At 44.3% G+C, this 18,121-nt stretch overlaps 1 protein-coding gene and 1 long non-coding RNA gene across 4 annotated transcripts in view; one reads left to right on the forward strand and one right to left on the reverse strand.

Annotated features, from left to right (window-relative positions):
• Positions 1-3,410, reverse strand: part of LOC125426877 — a 53,302-nt gene extending 49,892 nt beyond the window's left edge. For all 3 annotated transcript variants that reach the window (XR_007243589.1, XR_007243588.1, XR_007243587.1), the window contains exon 1: positions 2,976-3,410. This is a non-coding gene — a long non-coding RNA (uncharacterized LOC125426877). The remainder of the gene's footprint in view (positions 1-2,975) is intronic.
• A 79-nt stretch (positions 3,411-3,489) lies between these two features.
• GMPPA (GDP-mannose pyrophosphorylase A) lies at positions 3,490-16,832 on the forward strand. Its single transcript, XM_048485871.1, has 12 exons — positions 3,490-3,647; positions 4,570-4,667; positions 4,850-4,953; positions 5,361-5,553; positions 6,902-6,961; positions 7,141-7,271; positions 7,706-7,840; positions 9,036-9,133; positions 10,685-10,731; positions 12,705-12,797; positions 14,172-14,340; positions 14,955-16,832. Exons 1-12 carry the CDS (start codon positions 3,608-3,610, stop codon positions 15,053-15,055), a joined length of 1,269 nt encoding a protein of 422 aa, XP_048341828.1. The 5' UTR covers positions 3,490-3,607; the 3' UTR covers positions 15,056-16,832.
• Positions 16,833-18,121: the final 1,289 nt, after the last annotated feature.

The raw sequence follows: 18,121 nt of genomic DNA on the forward strand, positions 1-18,121 counted from the left end.
TATAGTGGACTTAATAAGTAACACTGCTGGCTTGCTAGACACTGGCCAATAATGCACAGTGGGGTTCCTGCAACTTCAAAGAGAATTGGCTGGGGAATCTTTGTTTCGGGGCATGTTTGGTATTATCATTCACCACCCTGATTGCATCAGGACAGGTATTATACATCAGCTGATTATCTGCTCGCGTCCAGGGGCAGCAATGTTTTGCAGGTTCTCTATTGCACATGCATGCTTTAATTTTTAATATAATCTTTAACTTTTATATTTAATCTGATCTATAGATCAATCTATCAATCTATCAATAGATCGATATATCAACATAAAAAAGGCAAACTATTAAAGAAAAGTCTTGAAGATGGAATCTGTACATTTTGCCCAAACATTGTCTTTTATGAATGGAAGTGAAGGGAGACTAAAGGTGACATGTAAACTGCAAAACTGCAAAGGGACAGCAGGAACCGCTGTTTGCTGAGCTCTCCAGGTTCACGATTATCCGTCTCCTGATGTACTGTAAACCCAAGTGTCAATCACTAATGGCTTGTGAATAAACCTATGAGGCTGGAGACGTCCCAGTTTGTTGATCAAATGCAGGACAAATCATGTTTGGACTGATCGACCAGCCTTATTATTTTTACATCTTTTAGTGTTATTATCGATTTATCAATCTATATGGTTATTTTAAAACATTTAAATCTAAAGATCTAAACACATGCAGGAGCCATGGACTATAGAAATGATACGGCAGAACAAGAAGCAGGAATAAGTCAGCAACAAAGAGGAGGGCAAGGGGGAAGCCTGCAAAACAGCACAAGGGAGTGGGGGAGTAAGACTAGGTGAGCTGGCTGTGGGTAGAGTGAGGAGGTTTGGGGCAAATCTGTTTCATTCTGGCAACAAAGCAAAATGAAAATCGTGCTACAAGTGGATTTGCTTGCCATGGAGAGAATGGAAAATGAAAGTGGGGCTAGACGCTAGAAGGAATAAGGCCATACAAAAAATCTTGTCGCGGCCAACATTCAGTTCTACCATGCAGCAAACATCTTCTGCATAATCAGCCACTGAAAACTACATTTAATACTACACCCTTGGTTGTAGTCCTCACAGTGATATTTTGTAAAACTATTGGCAGCTTTAAGGCACAGTTGAAAAAGTGATGGGTAGGACTATTTTCCATGTCAAGAGACAAAGACTGGACGTCAGCTATCCCTTGAGCTGTGTGAATATGTAAACGGTGTGATCTCAGGCACCAAATCCAATTTTGCATCAAGCAACTCAACAACATATTCTACCTGACCAGCCTCTGCTTTACAATGAGATGATGCTTTCAGAGAATCAGTCAGTTGTGGTGAGCTGCCATGACACTTGGCAATTTGAACTGAACATTGTTCCCAAGTGCACTGTTTAGAGTACTTTGCTCAAAGTATCTGGAAGACACTGATTTAATGATCTCTCTACACTCCTCCCATTTCTGACATTTTGATGGCTCCACCCATTAGGAAGATCCTCACATGGATTCTACTAAAACTTCCCAGTGATGCCATGGAATTCCTTCTCTCTCTCTCAGACACTTGCAAGACAGTCACTATTGGAGCCAGTAATGGGTCCAAGAGTGTCGCCAGGTTCAGGAATAAAAATTAATCTCTGGTGCTCCTCTCACTACTTCATCACAATGATTTCATACAAGGCAGGTGGGGCTGTGACTCAGCGGTACAGCTTTTGGTTTGCATGCAGAAGGACCCCAGTTCAAACCAGGAATCCAACTTCGTAATCAGAGTAGACAATACTGACCTAGATAGACCAATAGTATGACTCAGTATAAGGCAGCTTCATGTGCATTAAAGTTTGTCAGTCCAGTGGGAAGATGCAACACTCTCTTCCTGCATCAAGCTTTTCTCAAGATGTCTACCTCCTGGGTAGTTGGTCTTCTGCTGAGCACAACTGAACAATTCCCCTTAAAGCAGTGATGGCGAACCTATGGCACGGGTGCCAGAGGTGGCACTCAGAGCCCTCTTTGTGGGCACGCACAAACATAGTTGCCCCCCCCCATTACACATAATAATATACATCTAAGGGCTGGCCTGGGCCGCTTTTCTGAAACTCGATTATTAGCATTAAAACCTAAGACCTAAGTTTTTGGGAAGCGAGTGTAGGTAACCCTGTCAAAGAGCACTGTTAAACCCCACTGATTTTCATGCGAAGAACTAAAGCGTGATCCTTTACCTGGGAGTAAGCTCGGTTGCTGGCAAAGGGGCTTGCTTCTGAGTAAACCCTCCTAGGGTTGTGATTCACCCGTTGGAAGTGTTGCACAGTTGCTTCAAAGCAAAGCCACCGACTACCACCAAGCTTACTCCCGAGTAACGGAGCCAACCATTTTTTCTAAACTAAAACCTCAGCATTCAGGTTAAATTGCCGGGTTGGCACTTTGCAATAAATAAGTGGGTTTGGGGTTGCAATTTGGGCACTCGGTCTCGAAAAGGTTCGCCATCACTGCCTTAAAGGAACTGTCTTGTGAAGGTCTATCCATATCAGTCTTGCATTCTATTTCCAATAGCAACACTTCCAGAAGATGAGCACCTCTTGATTCTCTGCAGGGACTACAGTGCAACTGAGTCGATCCTGGACTGAGTCAACCCCGAGTCCTCACTCCCTTGGCAATGCCACCTCCTACAGGGATTAAGGGGCACCACAGGATCCTGTCTCCCACATTTGGCTCACCAAAGATAAAAATGGTCCCTACTGACCTTTTCAGGGATTATTTGGGCCTACAGCTATCACCCACCCTGTCCACATGACATAGGAGCAAAAGAGAATGTACAACCATGCGGCTTCATCACAATCAAATACCATGCAAAGTTCTCCTGCCCCTCCCACAAAGTTTACATTATTGTCCACACAGTCTGTCCTCAGACTCATTTTGGACTGGAACTTAGCCCCAGAACATAACTCTAGAGCAATGTGAGTGAATAATAACAAAATACCTCTGAGCACATGTAAAGTGCATTCCTCTCAAAAAAGCAATTTCATCATGGTTATCTCTCTCACAAGAGTCTTTGAGAAGAGAGAGCCAGGCTTGAGGTCCATTTGAGAATTAGTTTTAGAAAAGTTGACACGATGATTACTACTTCTCTTCCACTCATTGCTCAGGATAGCTTTGCTTTGGATTGTTCAGTAGATGTCGCCGTCTCAGTTCTTTATTCCATTTCCCCAAAACCATAGGACAGCAGAGATATTACTCTCCCTAAAGGTTTGGGGCTGACTTGTTCTGCCAGAGCGATACCTTCTGACAGTTGCAATCATACCGCTCCTCACCAGCTCCTATTCGAGCCACCCACCCACCTGACCTGACCTGACCTCACCTGACCCCTGCCCTGCGCCACCTGGCCAGGTTTCCTTCGGGTGGGGCAAAAGTAACCAACTCCGCGCGCTCCTGGGGCCCCGCCCTGTGGTGACGAGCTCGTTTAGGTGTGACGTGGCATTTCACGTGCTCGGAAGTGGGATGTGGCAGAAGCCTGGGCGAGGAGTGAAGGGTGGGATTTTCGGTCCCTCCTGAGGGAAACGACTGACGTCTTCTTTAAGTATTGCTCTTGCTCCGCTGCAGGAAGTCCCGACCATGGTGAAAGCCGTGATCCTCATTGGGGGACCCCAGAAAGGTGAGACCCGCCAGCATCTCCCTCTCCATCGGGTATCCGGGGCTACCCACATGTACCCTCTCCAGTTCAGTTTGTCCTTAGCCCTATACAGTCATCTCGCAGAGCCCCGTTTAACCCCCACCCCCAGCTCTGTTGAGATCAGCTCTCTTTTAAAATGGATGATTTCCTTTCTTTGATCTGCAGACTTGTGCAGAAGTCTGCACAGGTTGGGGAGTTAGGGAGGGAACAACACGAGAGAAGGGGTGAAGGAAACTTTCCCCATGGATGTCTGTTCCCAGTAATGTGTATGGGAGACTGACTGTAGCCTATGGAGAAGCAAAGGTACTCTGTTCATGTTCATAGGCAATCTTCTTCCAGAGTCATTTTGTCTTGTGCGAAGGCTGGATCATGGCACCAAAAAGGAGCCCCAGGGCTGAGCTCTGGAGCAAATAAATTGTGGTTTCAGTTGAATGAGACTGTCTTTGTATCTTCCCATTGCCAAAGCCTCTGTACCAAGTTGCTCCTTAGGAACCTTGATGTGATGCATCCTGCTCTCCATATGACAGATCAGTCCACATAATCCAAATTATGACCTGTGGTTAACTTGTTAAAATTGCAACCTGGTATTTTGTTTCCAGTCGGCATTGTCTCCAAAAACTGTGCCAAGCAGTTTGATGTGTGCGTGTGTAGGAATATTAAATTTTCTGTGGGAGGGATATTTGGAGCTGGATCCCAGTAAAATGGAGGGGAGGCTGGATGCTTTTTGTCCCCCCTCCCCCCTACCTCATCAATGGCAGTCGGAGTCTGAGGTGGGGGAAGTTCTCCTCTGGAGGAGGATCCAGGCATGATGGAAGAGTTGCCAGCTGGTTGTCCCTGACTTAGGGCAGATGGGTTTGGTTGAGTGAACGTCAACCTTCTAACTGTGTGACCTTTACTCCTGCAGGGACCCGCTTCAGACCCTTGTCCTTTGAAGTCCCCAAGCCTCTGTTTCCTGTAGCAGGGGTGCCTATGATACAGCATCACATTGAGGCATGCACTAAGGTAATGGGGAGGTACTAAAGAGAGACTGGGGGTTGAGGGAGTGGGCAGAGGCATTTGGGTCATTAGGTCATTTTCAACTCTAAAATCACCATAAATCAGTTAAAGAAAACCAGGTAACCTCTTTTGGGCAAGGTCTGAGACAACTTCTTGTGTCATTTTGAATTGCTTCCTGTCCTCTGTAGGTTCCCAACATGAAGGAGATTCTGCTGATTGGGTTCTATCAGCCCAATGAAGCTCTCAGCCGCTTCCTGGTGTCGGCCCAGCAAGAGTTCAAAATCCCCATTCGGTGAGGGGCCACCAGAGAAGTGACCTGGCTCAGTGATGAGTGCCAAACTAGGACCTGGGTTTGAATCCCTGCTCTTCTGTGGAAATTTGCTCAGGTCCCTTCACAACTTCCCAGCCTAACCAACATCATGAGAATAAAGAGGGGGGGGGGCAGAGGGGGAGGACAATGTGGAAAACCGCTTCAGGTCTCAATCAGGGAGAAATGGGGATGTAAATGAAAAATAAATTCATAAATTTGGTGCAGCTAAAGGGAGGGCAAGGAAGAGATCCAGCTTCTAAATGAACCACTCCTATCCTGAATTTTCACAGCTTGATTCTCTTGCATCTGTCACTTTAATTTGTCAGCAAGGGCACAAGCTATTCTTACTACTATAAACAAGACCATTATATTGTAATCCTCCTTTGTAGGTATCTACAAGAATACGCAGCTCTCGGCACAGGTGGTGGCATCTACCACTTCCGGGACCAGATCCTCTCGGGTAACCCTGAGGCCTTCTTTGTGCTAAATGCTGATGTCTGTTCCGAATTCCCTCTAGAAGAGATGCTAAACTTCCACCGAGAGTGTGACAATCCTGATGCCTTCCTCATGCTTGGCACCACGGTAATGGGCCGCCTTTGCTGGAAGGGGAATTCTGCTTGGGGGGTGTGTGTAGGGAGAAAGCCAGCTGTGGATTCAGACCTGTAATACAAGGCACTTTACACATTAGAAGGTGCTCTATAATATTTAGAACAATCTGAGGCAATGTGGTACTGCGATTGGATATGCCATTAGAACCTTGGAGACCCAGGTTCAAATCCCCACTTGGCCATAAAACTCACCGTGTGACCTTGGAAAGCCAGACTACCTCAGCCTAACCAATCTGTCTGAACTGAGCAGGACCATATTACCCTAAGCTGCTTGGAGAAAAGGGGAGGGGGAGCCCTATAACATATATATTATTGTATGTGTTATTACCTCCTACTTTGCAAATGGGGGTCTGAAAGTAGCTTGCCTGATGATATCTTGTGAGTTCATGACTTGGGCAAGACTTAGGATCTTCCAGATGCACAATTTAATCTCTTAAAATCAAATTGAACCACATTTTGTAAAGTGAAAGTTGAAATGTAGTTGTTAATCCTATGTTCTGGACGGCCATCGGTTAATTCAGAAGCCAAGAACAAACACATCTAAACCTGCTTTTCTGTTTTTCACATTATTTATTTAGATATTTACTCTGCTTTCCTCCCCAGTGAGGCCCCAAAGCAGCTTATGAGGCTTATCTCCCCTTCTCCATTTTTTTCCTCACAACAGTCCAGTGAGGTTTCTGGTCAAGTATCACCCAGCAGACTTGTGAGGCAGTGTCTGAATTTGACGTGAGCAAAGAATGGGAACAAAATTTAATCCTGTAACAATGGAGTTAAGTACTCAAAAATCAATGCCACTAATTACAACATTATGCACACACACAAATTAAAACCACCAATACATGTTAAGGGTCCATAACAACCTACATTACGAATATTCACTTACACATACAATACATAAATACAAGTTGTCTAGCAAGTATTTGTAACGTAGCCTATTATGGGCCCTTCACATGTATTGATGGTTTTAAGTTGTTATTTATATATGTGTGATTTTATAATTGGAGGCCCTTTATTTGTAATATCAGAATTTGAACCCGAGTCTCCCAGATGTTAGTTCACCAGTCTCACTGTCATACTTCCTTTCACGTGCATGGGCAAGGGGCCAAGAAACACTTCCGGTGGTATGCGTGATTTCTGTCTTAATTTATATACAACACAGATCACTAAAAACCTTATATATGTTATCCTTAGCGGACAGTCCTGTCTGAGCTGCGGATGGCAGTGCTTACAGGCTTCAGGTCAGCAGGGCATTACTGACCACATAACTCTCCCTTCTTCAGCCACTTCCAGCCCACTGTGACAATCATTTTATTTTTCTGTAGGCCAACAGAAAGCAGTCTCTGAATTATGGCTGTATTGTGGCTAATGCTGACTCTCATGAGGTATGTGCGGGACTTCTGGGAGGCCTGGGCAGAAAGCATATCCCAATGGAGAACCATACCCCTGGTTTGGGTATGCCATACCCTAGTGCCCTGCCTGCTCTTTTCTCAGCCTTAGCTTAGGAGAAAGCAGTCTCTAGCAATGTGTGGCAAACTTCCAATATGTCACCTTTCTTCTCTAGGTCCTGCACTATGTGGAGAAGCCCAGCACTTTTGTTAGTGAGCTCATCAACTGTGGCATCTACTTGTTCACACCTGCAATCTTCCAGCATATCGGTGCAGTCTTCCAGCGGAACCAGCAGGAGCTGCTTCTGTGAGTGTCTTGTCCAGCCTGTGCCTTTGTGCCCTTCCTGCTCTTAGGCAGAAGCAAGTCACTCATCTGCCATCTCTTTCTTTTTCTTTTTTCCCCCTGGCTCTCTATTCCTACATCTCCTCCTTCCCCTTCCTGTCATCATTTGCCCACCTTCAGGGGCTCATATATTGGGTAAGTTCAGTCTCTCCCTTCATTTTGCATACTCTTCATTATTATTTCAGAGAAGCTCTGCTGTGTGGGCCTGGAGCACGTAGGGTTAGAATGGGTTTTTTGGTTCCCCTGTCACTGGGGGAAGCTTTGCAGATGCTACCATTAGTCCCCAGTTTTAGAATTTCTTTTAGCCAGCCTTCTTTTACTAGCTGTGCACTCTTTCCCCCTTTCCTTTTCCAGTAAGCAGCTGCCTCCCTCATGCTTACTTTCTGCCGTTTCCACAGTGAGGAGAATGCCAATGGCTGGCAGCGAGCTGAGGCCATCAGATTGGAGCAGGATGTATTCACAGCACTCGCTGGGCAGGGACGCCTCTTTGCTTACAAAACTGAAGGATTCTGGAGCCAAATCAAGTCTGCTGGGTAAGGAGGGGGGGTGGATTATCTGATACAAGTCTGGATGCTTAGCGGCATAAGGAGGACACAGAAGGTAATCCTGAGCAAGTCTGTGGATATTCTGTGTGTCTCTGTGTTTTATTTATTTATCACTGCATTTATATACCTTCTGTTGTGGTGGCACTTTGCCTTTGTAATGCTCTCCCTGTTGAGGCTCGCCTGGCATCTGTCTTACTCTCTTTTAGGCTCCAGGTCAAGATATTTCTCTTTACCCAGGCTTTTAACTAAGGAGTTCCTTCTTTGTTTAACTGGCTCATGTTTGGCTCCTGGCTTGCAGACTGACCTATCAACATTATTTTAGACCTCTGTGTTATGTGCTTTTACTGGCTGGCTTTCATGGGCTGCTTTGTTTATGAAGTTTTTCAATTGATATTATTGATTTTATTTCTGTTCTTATTGATATGGTTTGTATTTACTGTTTTAATTGTGTGCCACCTCACACAGGTCTGGAGAGGTGGCATATATTTAAAACCCAAAATTCCTTGCCCATACAGGTCCTGGGATTTCTCCCTTTCAGGCACTAACCTGACCCAATTTGTTTAGCTATTTAGCAAGGCTGCAGCATTGTTTTCTTTCTATATTATACTTTTGGATTGTGCTGCAAACATAGAATCAAGTTATGGACTCTAACTACTTTTTCTTTAGCAAGCATCTAGCCATTATGTATTCTTAAAAAGCAGTGAAATTGCAGAAACCAAAGAAAGGGCGGAGCTTTAGTTCCAATGGTGTAGGTTGATCATGAACATTGTTCACAGGTTCTTTGTTCACATGATCATGTTCTACAGCCTGTATAGGAACACAATTTGTTCCTTTGATTTTTCTCAGGTCATGCTAGAAAGAATTTTAAATTAATAATGTGGTCGTGAGAACAGAATAAGAGGGCTTTTTTCGTTTTCATCTTATTTTTGAATGTCAGAATTGGGTTTCATGGATAGCAAGAATGCATTTGGGGGGGATAATTTGTGCATCTTGGTGCAGTGTTGGCAAGGAAGGTGGTAGGATGGAATTAGTAGAACTCTGTTCACAGGGTAGAATAGACACTGTTTGTTTTAACTGCCTTTTGGCTGAGGAATCTATTCTCTCTCTTCCCCCCCCCTCCTGCCATACATACCATAGTTGGTGGTGATGTCAAGCATAATGTCTGCCTTGTTCACTTTGCCAGGTCTGCCATCTATGCCAATCGTTTGTACCTGAGCTGCTACAACCAGTGCCATCCTGAGAGACTTGTTCAAAACCATCCTGGTGGGCCCACTATCCGAGGTATTGGTCTCCTCCCCCCGCCCCATGAGAGGCATTTTGTTAGCTGGACAAGCTACGCAATTTGTGCTCCAAAATAAAACGAAACAGTCCTCTCTACCAATGCCTCAGTAAAGCTGCTGACATCAAAGGCCAGATTTGTGACTCAGTTTCCAGTGGTCTGGGCACTAGTGGCCTGTTGCTCCAAGTTCTATGATGACCATTCTTCTAAGTTTCTGTGGTTCGAGCACTATTCTTATTTCTGTTACTTTTGTTTCAATACTTAAAAAGACTTAAGAAGAATAAGAGTTTGGATTTATACCCCTTCTTTCTCTCCTTTAAGGAGTCTCAAAGGGGCTTTCAAACTCCCTCCCTTCTTCTGCCTGCAACAGACACCTTGTGGGGTAGATGGGGCTGAGAGAGTTCTGAGAAAACCATAACTTGTCCAAGGTCACCCAACAGGCTTCAAGTGAATGAGCAGGGAAACAAATCCAGTTCACCAGATAAGAGTCCGCTGCTCATGTGGAGGAGTGGGAAATCAAACCTGGGTCTCCGAATCAGAGTCCACCTGCTCTTAACCACTACACGGCACCACATAGATTTCATTGGAATGATTTAAAGTTTTCAATTGTGCCTTTTCATTTAAAATTAATGTCCAAGGAAGATTACGAATTGTAAAACTGCTATGTAGCTATTGAAAACATTGGAATGCAAAGAACAGTAAAACAAGAAGTATATACAAGCAGTTCAGATTATCAGAAACCAAACTTAATTTACAGTGGTACACAAGGTTGTCTAGCATCTTAAAGTTGTTAGTGAGGATATCAGGCACAAATTCCTACAGAGGATGTTCCTGCTAATAAGAAGCCACAACAAAGAAGTTCTTGTTTCTAGTATAGAGGTCCATTAAAAAGAAGGGGGGACCCAGAGGCAGCTTCTGAGGATGGTCTTCATAGATCAGGGGTAGGGAACCTGCGGCTCTCCAGATGTTCAGGAACTACAATTCCCATCAGCCCCTACCAGCATGGCCAATTGGCCATGCTGACAGAGGCTGATGGGAATTGTAGTTCCTGAACATCTGGAGAGCCGCAGGTTCCCTACCCCTGTCATAGATGGACAGGAAGAGTGGGTCCTTCAGATCAGGAAACTATTTTCTGGGTATTTGAAGAACTGGAAAATAAAAGGAATTCTTCTGTTTTTTCTTTTCCCACTTTTCAATCATTGTTTGAATTGGGAGGGTTACTCTTGCCAGCAGCTGCAAATATTATCCTTGGGAAAAGCTGCCTTTGGTTTAGCCCAGGCTGTCCCTACAGAGAGGCTGTGTTATAAAGGAATCTGTAGCAGTTTGGTTCAGAATTTGCAATGGGGGAAAGGATAAGGTGCTCCTGAACTGTACATGCATGGAGAGAGCCCCAGGATGGAACAACAGAGATACTTGGCCTTGTAGTTGAATGTCTTTGTGGTTGTAGAAAAGCAGAATGCTTTTTGCAGGGATTTTGAAAGGCCTGAAATTAACCCTCCCTACCCTACAGCAGGGAGAAGAACCAATTCTGTTGCTGTTTCTTTTCCACACAGGGAATGTCTATATCCACCCAACAGCCTCTGTGGATGCAACTGCTGTGGTAAGTGTGTAATGGATATAATGAGCCCTGCACATGGGTTGGGACCTCAGGGTTGTAGTTTGTTAACTTGAATAGGGTCATATAAAATGTGACTGCTCTGAGCCCGAGAAGGGAAGGGCAGCATATAAAACTAATGAAATAAAATAAATAGAGACTGTGCCCAATGCATAGTAGAACAGGTGGATGGAACAATGGACTGTGTTCCAGTTCACTAATGCCCTTTCTGCTGTATATCAGAGGGCCTAAAATCAAATAAGTAAAAAAAAAAAGATTAGGGAAACAAACTTCCTGACAAAACTTATATGGATGGAGGTAGTGGGCCCTAAGGGCTTTTTAAAAGTGGGGGTATATTCAAATTCCTGTGACTGATCACAGGATAAAAAAGGAAATATGGGAGATGACTAAAGCAGATAATGTGATATTGAGAGACTTCAACTGTCCTCACATGGACTGGGTAACTGCGTGCTTGAGTCATGCTGTAGAAATAAAATTCCTGGACATCATAAATGACTGTGCACTGGCACAGTAGATCACAGAGCCATCCAGAGAGGCAGTGATCTTTGTCTCGGTTCTAAATGAAGCTTATCTCATGACATAGTGCAAGATGTAGATCTTATTGAACAAACAGTGCTATTAAATACAGCAGTCATATCATGGAAAGTGACCCCTAAAGTCCAAAACAGTAACATCTGACTTCAAAAGAGGGAACTTGACAGAAATGAGGGGACTAGTTAGAAGAAAGCTAAAGGGAAACACAAGGAAATTAAATTCCTAAAGGATGCTTGGGAAGTTATTTAAAATCACCCAACTGAAGGCCAGATAGAAAGCATTCCGCAGGTTAGGAAAGGTACTGCCAAGCCTAAAAGGTTGCCTGCATGGCTAATAAGTCAAAGAAGCCATAAAAGGCTTCTTTTAAGAAATGGTAGATCTTTCTCAGTGAAGTGAACAGAAGGGACCACTGGGTCTGGCAAAAGAGGTATAAGTTCATAATTAGGCATGTGAAAAGAGAATATGCGGACCAAATTGCTAAAAGCATCAAGGCAATCCAAGAGCATTTCTTTAAATATATCCACAGCAGGAAACCAGCCAGTGAAGTATTTGGGCTTTTATGTGACCAAGGGATAAAAGGGTTGTATAATTGAAGATAAGCTGTGTGTACGTAAGAAAATTTTGTTTTAATTTAATAGAGCTTTTGCTTGAAATACTGAAGAGTTATCATTAGAGTTGTGCATGGCCTCACTCCCTAAGATTTTGTGACTGGCTCCATATCGCGTAGCAGTCATTTTGTAGTTGGTGCTGCCTTTTGTGGCAGCCATTTTGCACCCACCATCCAACGTCAGAATTCCAAAGGAGTCCTCAGGTTCAAAAAGGTTAGGGACTCCTGATGTATGGGGTGCTCTCATTTGGAATATTGTGTGCAAATTTGGTCGCCCTTGTTGAAAAAAGACATGACAGAGTTAGAAAAGTATAGAAGAAGACAACAAGGATGATTAATGGATTGGAGGAAAAGATGACTAAGGGAAAACATGACAGTTTACAAAGGTTAACAAAATATGCATGAAGCATAGAGAGTGGAAAGAGAGAACTTCTTCCTCTCCCAAAACATTATAACTTGAGGCCAACCCATAAAACTTATGGACAGTAGGTTCAGGTTAGACAAAAGGAAAATACTTCTTTACTCAGTGATTGATTAAAAGGTGGAATTTGCTGTCAGAGGAAGTGATGGCCACAGGCATAGACATCTTTAAAAGAAGATTAGACAGATTCGTGGATGATGGGTCTTTGGTGACTAAAGAGAACTGCCACATTCAAAGACAGAAAACCTCTGCATATTTGTGCTGGGAGGCAACATCAGGGAAAGCCTCGGCCACATTGGCCCTCCCAAGTTACTGCTTGGCCACTGTATGATATACTGTACTATATGACCCACTAGTCTAATCCAGATAGGCTTTTCTTGTGTTCTCTTCCTATAGCTGGGTCCCAATGTCTCCATTGGAAAAGGGGTAACAATTGGGGCTGGAGTGCGTGTGCGTGAATCCATCATTCTGCATGGGGCTTCTCTACAGGTAGGTGTTTCTCTCAAGGGAGTGCTTTAATCTGAGTAAAGATCTGTTTTTAGCTTAGTAAATATCATTTCCTTGCTTATTGATTGCTGAACAGCCAGAAACCTTCCCTCAAGCACTGCTTTTATAGAATTCAACCAATAGTGTTTCGCCCCTGGGAAGCTCATATGAAAATGAAATGTTATTTTCACGCAGGTATTGGGTGAGGGCTAAGCTCTGAGGGTATGTAGTTCCATATAGATCTTAGAAGATTCTTTCCCGCCAACTGTAGTAGAGAAAATAATACGCGGAAGAGGTATTTTTAAACCTTTCCCTCACACATCAGTTTATCACTGAAAAAGGTAACTCTCACCACCTTTAAGGAGAAAAAACCCTTTTCTTTGTCCCTAGGAGGGGTAAAAACACCTGGGGGTGGGTGGGTATGCTAGCAGGCAGACTGCATGGGAGGAAATACCTGAAACATTCTCTTCTTGCAAAAATAGTAGTCTCAGTGGCCACAGGGGCAGGAAGGTGGGGCGGCAGAGTGAAACTATAGTTGTTGTGTACGTCTGCTTGAAGAAGTAAATCAAACGGGAGGGTGTTGTTGTTTTTCTTGGAAAGCTCTAATTGTTTGTTTCATGCCCAGCAGGTGGCACTAGAATACTGAGAAGTTTTTTTAAAACATCCGTATTCAGGGGCTCTGGCCAGAAAGTTTGAAGCTCAGCACTAAATGTGTAATTGCATAAAATCCTGAAACAGGCTATAGGTTTTGGTGTATCTCAGAAAGTCAGTTTGTTGATCTGAATGCAGCTGAAACTGTGAATGTGGCTCAGTTTCTAAGAATGGTAGGAGATTTGCAGACAGGGCCAAGGGCTGCTGCCTTCTTTCCTGGAAGAAAAGCAGCAATCTTTTCATCCCAAGGGCCTTGATTCATCTCTTTTTTTATGCAGACAGTTTATGCAGGTTTTTTTATGCAGACAGGTGAGGGGGGAAATAATAGATGAGTTTTTCCTTTAACGTATCCCACTTCTAAAAAACCTTCCTTTCCATTGAATAATAATTTGTGAGCACTAGTCTAAGCATGTTTACTCAAAACAAAGTCTCACGGAATTGCATGGAACTTATTCCTCAACAGGTGTGCTTAGGATGGTGACGTTAATGCTATTTTAAGTACTTAAAGGGCTCCCCATATGGTGGTAATCCCCATCAAATCTTCAGTGCAGTCTTACATAGAGCTGCATCTTTCTAAGCCCATTGGCTTCAACAGACTTGGAACAGCGAAGAGCAAGGCCAGCTCTGGTTAGAGGAAGCATGCCCCACATTCCTCAGTTTGCTTTGGCAAAAAGTCCTTGATTATTTGTGGGTGCTTTGTCTATCTGTTTCTTCCCCCTTTCTTAGGATCACACCTGTGTGCTTAACAGCATTGTGGGCTGGGATAGCACTATTGGACGATGGGCTCGTGTGGAAGGCACCCCCAGTGACCCCAACCCTAATGATCCCTATGCAAAGATAGACAGTGAGACGCTTTTTCGAGATGGCCGCCTCACACCTTCCATCACCATTCTCGGTAAGCATCTTCTGTCTGTGTCTCAGATGGACCTTTTCTGCTTTTATTTTTGAATCCTGCTTTCCAGACAAAATTGTATCAAGGAGTTAAAATTTAGTAACAGTGCTGGTGGCAGGCATGGCGCACAAAATGGAAAATAAGACCCTGACTCCTGCTTGCAACCTGAAAACCAGACACAAGGGGGAAGGGAGGGGAAAAGCTAATAACCATTTGGATCCAGCTGAGGCCAGACTGCCCTTCCCTTGCTGCTTTTCTTCCAGGAGAGAAGGCAGCAGCCCTTGGCCCTGTGGCTGGTGACAGAGACCAAAAAGTCCCTCCTCTCTTCTCTACCATTACAAGGGCAGCTGTCCATTGGAAGGAATGGGGGAAATGAGCCTCCTTTCCCTGCAGTTGCTGATTCTTTGGCTGATAGCTGGTGCTAGGCTGTCTTCCCTTGCTGAGGTGTTCTGTCAGTTAGGAAGTTCAGGAAATGCCCAAGTGCCCCTTGGTGCAGCAATAAATGACAGAATGTCTTGCCACTGAAGACAAAATATGCAGCTCTTTAACTAAGTTATCTTGTGAGGTGCTGTTTTCTCCCTTTTTCACTGATGCATTTTATGTTTCTTCCTCAACAGGTTGCAATGTGACCATCCCTGCCGAAGTCGTCATCCTGAATTCTATTGTCCTTCCCCACAAGGAGCTCAGTCGGAGCTTCAAGAATCAAATCATTCTCTGAAGGTCTCAGATGTAGCCCCAGGCAACCCCCAGAAGGAAGGGCAGAGCACCTCCTAATGAGGCAGCACATGTGATAACACCATCAGATCCACTCTCCAGCCATGCCCTTTCTTTCTATCTGGACCTGCTGCCCTGTGTCTGCAGAGGTCTCCCTGAGAGCCTGCTCATGGATCAGGGAAAGGGAATTTTGCTCTTGGGCTGCAGGCATTTGAAATGAGTCACCTTCTCTTCATCCTAGAACTGCTGCAGACTCTCCCCTGAAAGAAGGAAGCCAGCCCTAATCAAAGGCCACGATGCTGCCTCAATATGATGGAGGAATTTAGTGGGAAAGGGGTTTGGAAGAACCAAAGTTGTAACCTGCTCTCAGTACCTAGATCACTATGACCCACAGGGCATATCTGTGTGCACCTCTGGATCTTTGAGGAGCTCATTCAACACACCCAATTCCTATAAACTACACAGTAGCCCATCCCTTTCCCCCAGAGTAGGGAAAATATTGCCAAAAAAGACCACTTGTGGGACCCTTTGCCCTCCTTTTTTGGACACTGCTTCAGTAAGGCTCTACACCAGGCTTAAAGGAAACAGCCAGACAGATGTGCCCTAATTAAACTATTGGTCAGCAGTTGCCTCCATGTGGAGTCAAGGAACAGGGCTCCAGCCATTAGGAAAGTATGTCTGAGAGAGCCACAGGCCAAGTCTGCCTTCACACAGCTTCTCTTCTGCTGCAGTGTGAAGTTTCGATCTTAAGGCTCCAAAAGAATGTGTAGAAATGGTTGGGGAACCAAGAGCAGCTGGGGAGAAGATGCCTTTCTGGAGGAAAGCATGTGTGTTAGCTTTTCATTCCTTTAGAATAGCTTCCCATGAGGACTGGAGCCTGTGTTTAGCAGGTGCTTTGGAGATCAGCATGCAGAAATATCCCCTTTGCAGTTAGGATCTGAAGGCGCTTGCCATTTTAGCTCTGGACTGAGGAAGTCCTTTACCATCCAACTTTTGTATGTAAGGCTGCAGAGATAGAGGTTCCAAACAGATTTAGGCATTTTTTTCTAATTTATAATCTTTGCAAGCCCTATTAAAGTAGTAAATCCAGTTTTCTTTGCCATCAGGATAATGCCTTCTGTCATGTGTCAGCTCTGTGTTGCATCTCCAAAAGGATAATTGCAGCCCTATTCCAGAGGGCGGCCAGAGCCCTATCCCATATCATAACAAGGTAGAGAGAGCTGTGGTGGATGCTATGATTCAGGATATGTCAGTGCTACAAAACAAACATCAGTAAAACATATTTATCTTACTGTAAACATCTGTAATTATGACCCTCAAGGCAGCACACAGTCAAAAAGACATGAAAAAAGATCAACTTTAATAAATGGTGCATGGGTAAAAAACAATAATTAAAACAAACAAGAACAAGGCCTGTAAGAGAATGCTATCTGAAATAAGGGAGTCTTCACTCACTAGCAGAAGTAATGATAGAGGGAACAAATGAATCTCCCTAGGGAGGGAATTCTACAGTTTGGAAACCGTGACAGAGAAAGTCCGTACTTAAGTTGCCACCTGTCTAGCTTCAAAGCAGTTCCCTTTGCTGGGATTCAAGAGGGGGTTTTAGGTCCATGTTCCCTGTTCCCTGTCAGGAAATAGAGTACACTGGTGAACAGCGGCAATGGAGGAAATAGTTGGCCTGAAGGCTCCCACGGGTGTGGGCAGTTCCTGCAGGTACTGGAATTCCATTTGATCAGTTCTTGTTGGTCGTGATATTTAATCAATAAAGGACCTTTGCTGTGGCTAGAGTTTCTTACTGGATACAAAGTTGAATCTTTTCCTCTCTGGTTGTCTCCTACCTTTCTAAGAGTGGGGCCTGAGTAAGTGCACAATATTGGAGATTTTTGCATGTCAGCCTTCTGTGGCTTTGTGTTTGTCTGGATTTGCTTTGCACTGCCTACTTCGCATTAGTTACTCTTTATTCTTTGTAGCTGTACCAGGGGTGGACTGGCCAGGAAACTTCCCAGTGGACTGCTGTTCTGGAGGCCACTGGTGGGTAGGAGGAAGTAGAGCTAAGGTCCAGTAGGTCTGCCAGTGCTACAGGGACCGCTTGGAGGCAACAGTGAGTATCAGCTCACTGGTTGCCTCCTCCTGCACTGGTGCTGGTTGGTAGAGAAGGAAACATGGAGCAAACCAACATGACTGAATTTGAGCTGAATGGCCTTTGCAGCGGTTGCTGGAAGGACTATGGGGCAGCTTGATTTGGCTTGCTCTCTGACTTTGATCTACCACATTAAATATCCACTTCAGTAGCTGGGAAACTCTGGAGTTACGGGTCTGTGTGAAAGGGAGCGTCATTGGCTATCTTGTCACTGAGTTAAGAGTTTAGAGAAGATGAGGATTGCAAAGCCCTTTATACATTGACCAGATTCAGTGTGAATATTCATTAAGTCCTGGCTTTGTCCTCTTTCAGCCCACGCAATAATCTTCTGAATGTATCCCATAGAACTCAGAGGGGGCTGTTACGAATCAAGTTTGTCCCTTCATCTGCATAGTCCCACCTTTGATTCTATTTCCTGATATTTGTTTACTTTGCACATAGCCTCCCTTTCATGCTGAAACTCAAGGAGGATTGCACAGTTTAAAACAATGCAATCAAATAGCAGTAGGCATCCAATAAGCAGTGCAACAGCATTACGTCAACAAAGCAAAATTGAATTATTGAAAGCGATGAAATGACAGCAGGTACAATCAACATAACACTGTAAACAGTGGCATAGAATACCATCCTGATTCCCTCTATAAAAGCATCCATTTTGTTATACAATGGCCCTGTTCCCTTAATAAAAATGCCCTTCCTGACCTCTTTTTTTCTTTTGACAGACACAAGCCTTTATTGGCATTAATTCCTGACCTCTTCAGGCAGGCTATTCCAAAAAGCGAATGCCGCAGCAGAGAATGTGTATGTACAGCTACTCTTGACCTCACCCCTTTGCAGGCTGATACTTTCAGAAGATTTTGTTCAGGTGAGCAAAGTTGTGGTGGAGCATAACAGGAAAGATGGTCTCGAAGATATGAGGGTCCAAGGCCA

The sequence above is a fragment of the Sphaerodactylus townsendi genome, linkage group LG02, assembly GCF_021028975.2.
Source record: "Sphaerodactylus townsendi isolate TG3544 linkage group LG02, MPM_Stown_v2.3, whole genome shotgun sequence".
In the NCBI taxonomy this organism is placed as follows: domain Eukaryota; kingdom Metazoa; phylum Chordata; class Lepidosauria; order Squamata; family Sphaerodactylidae; genus Sphaerodactylus; species Sphaerodactylus townsendi.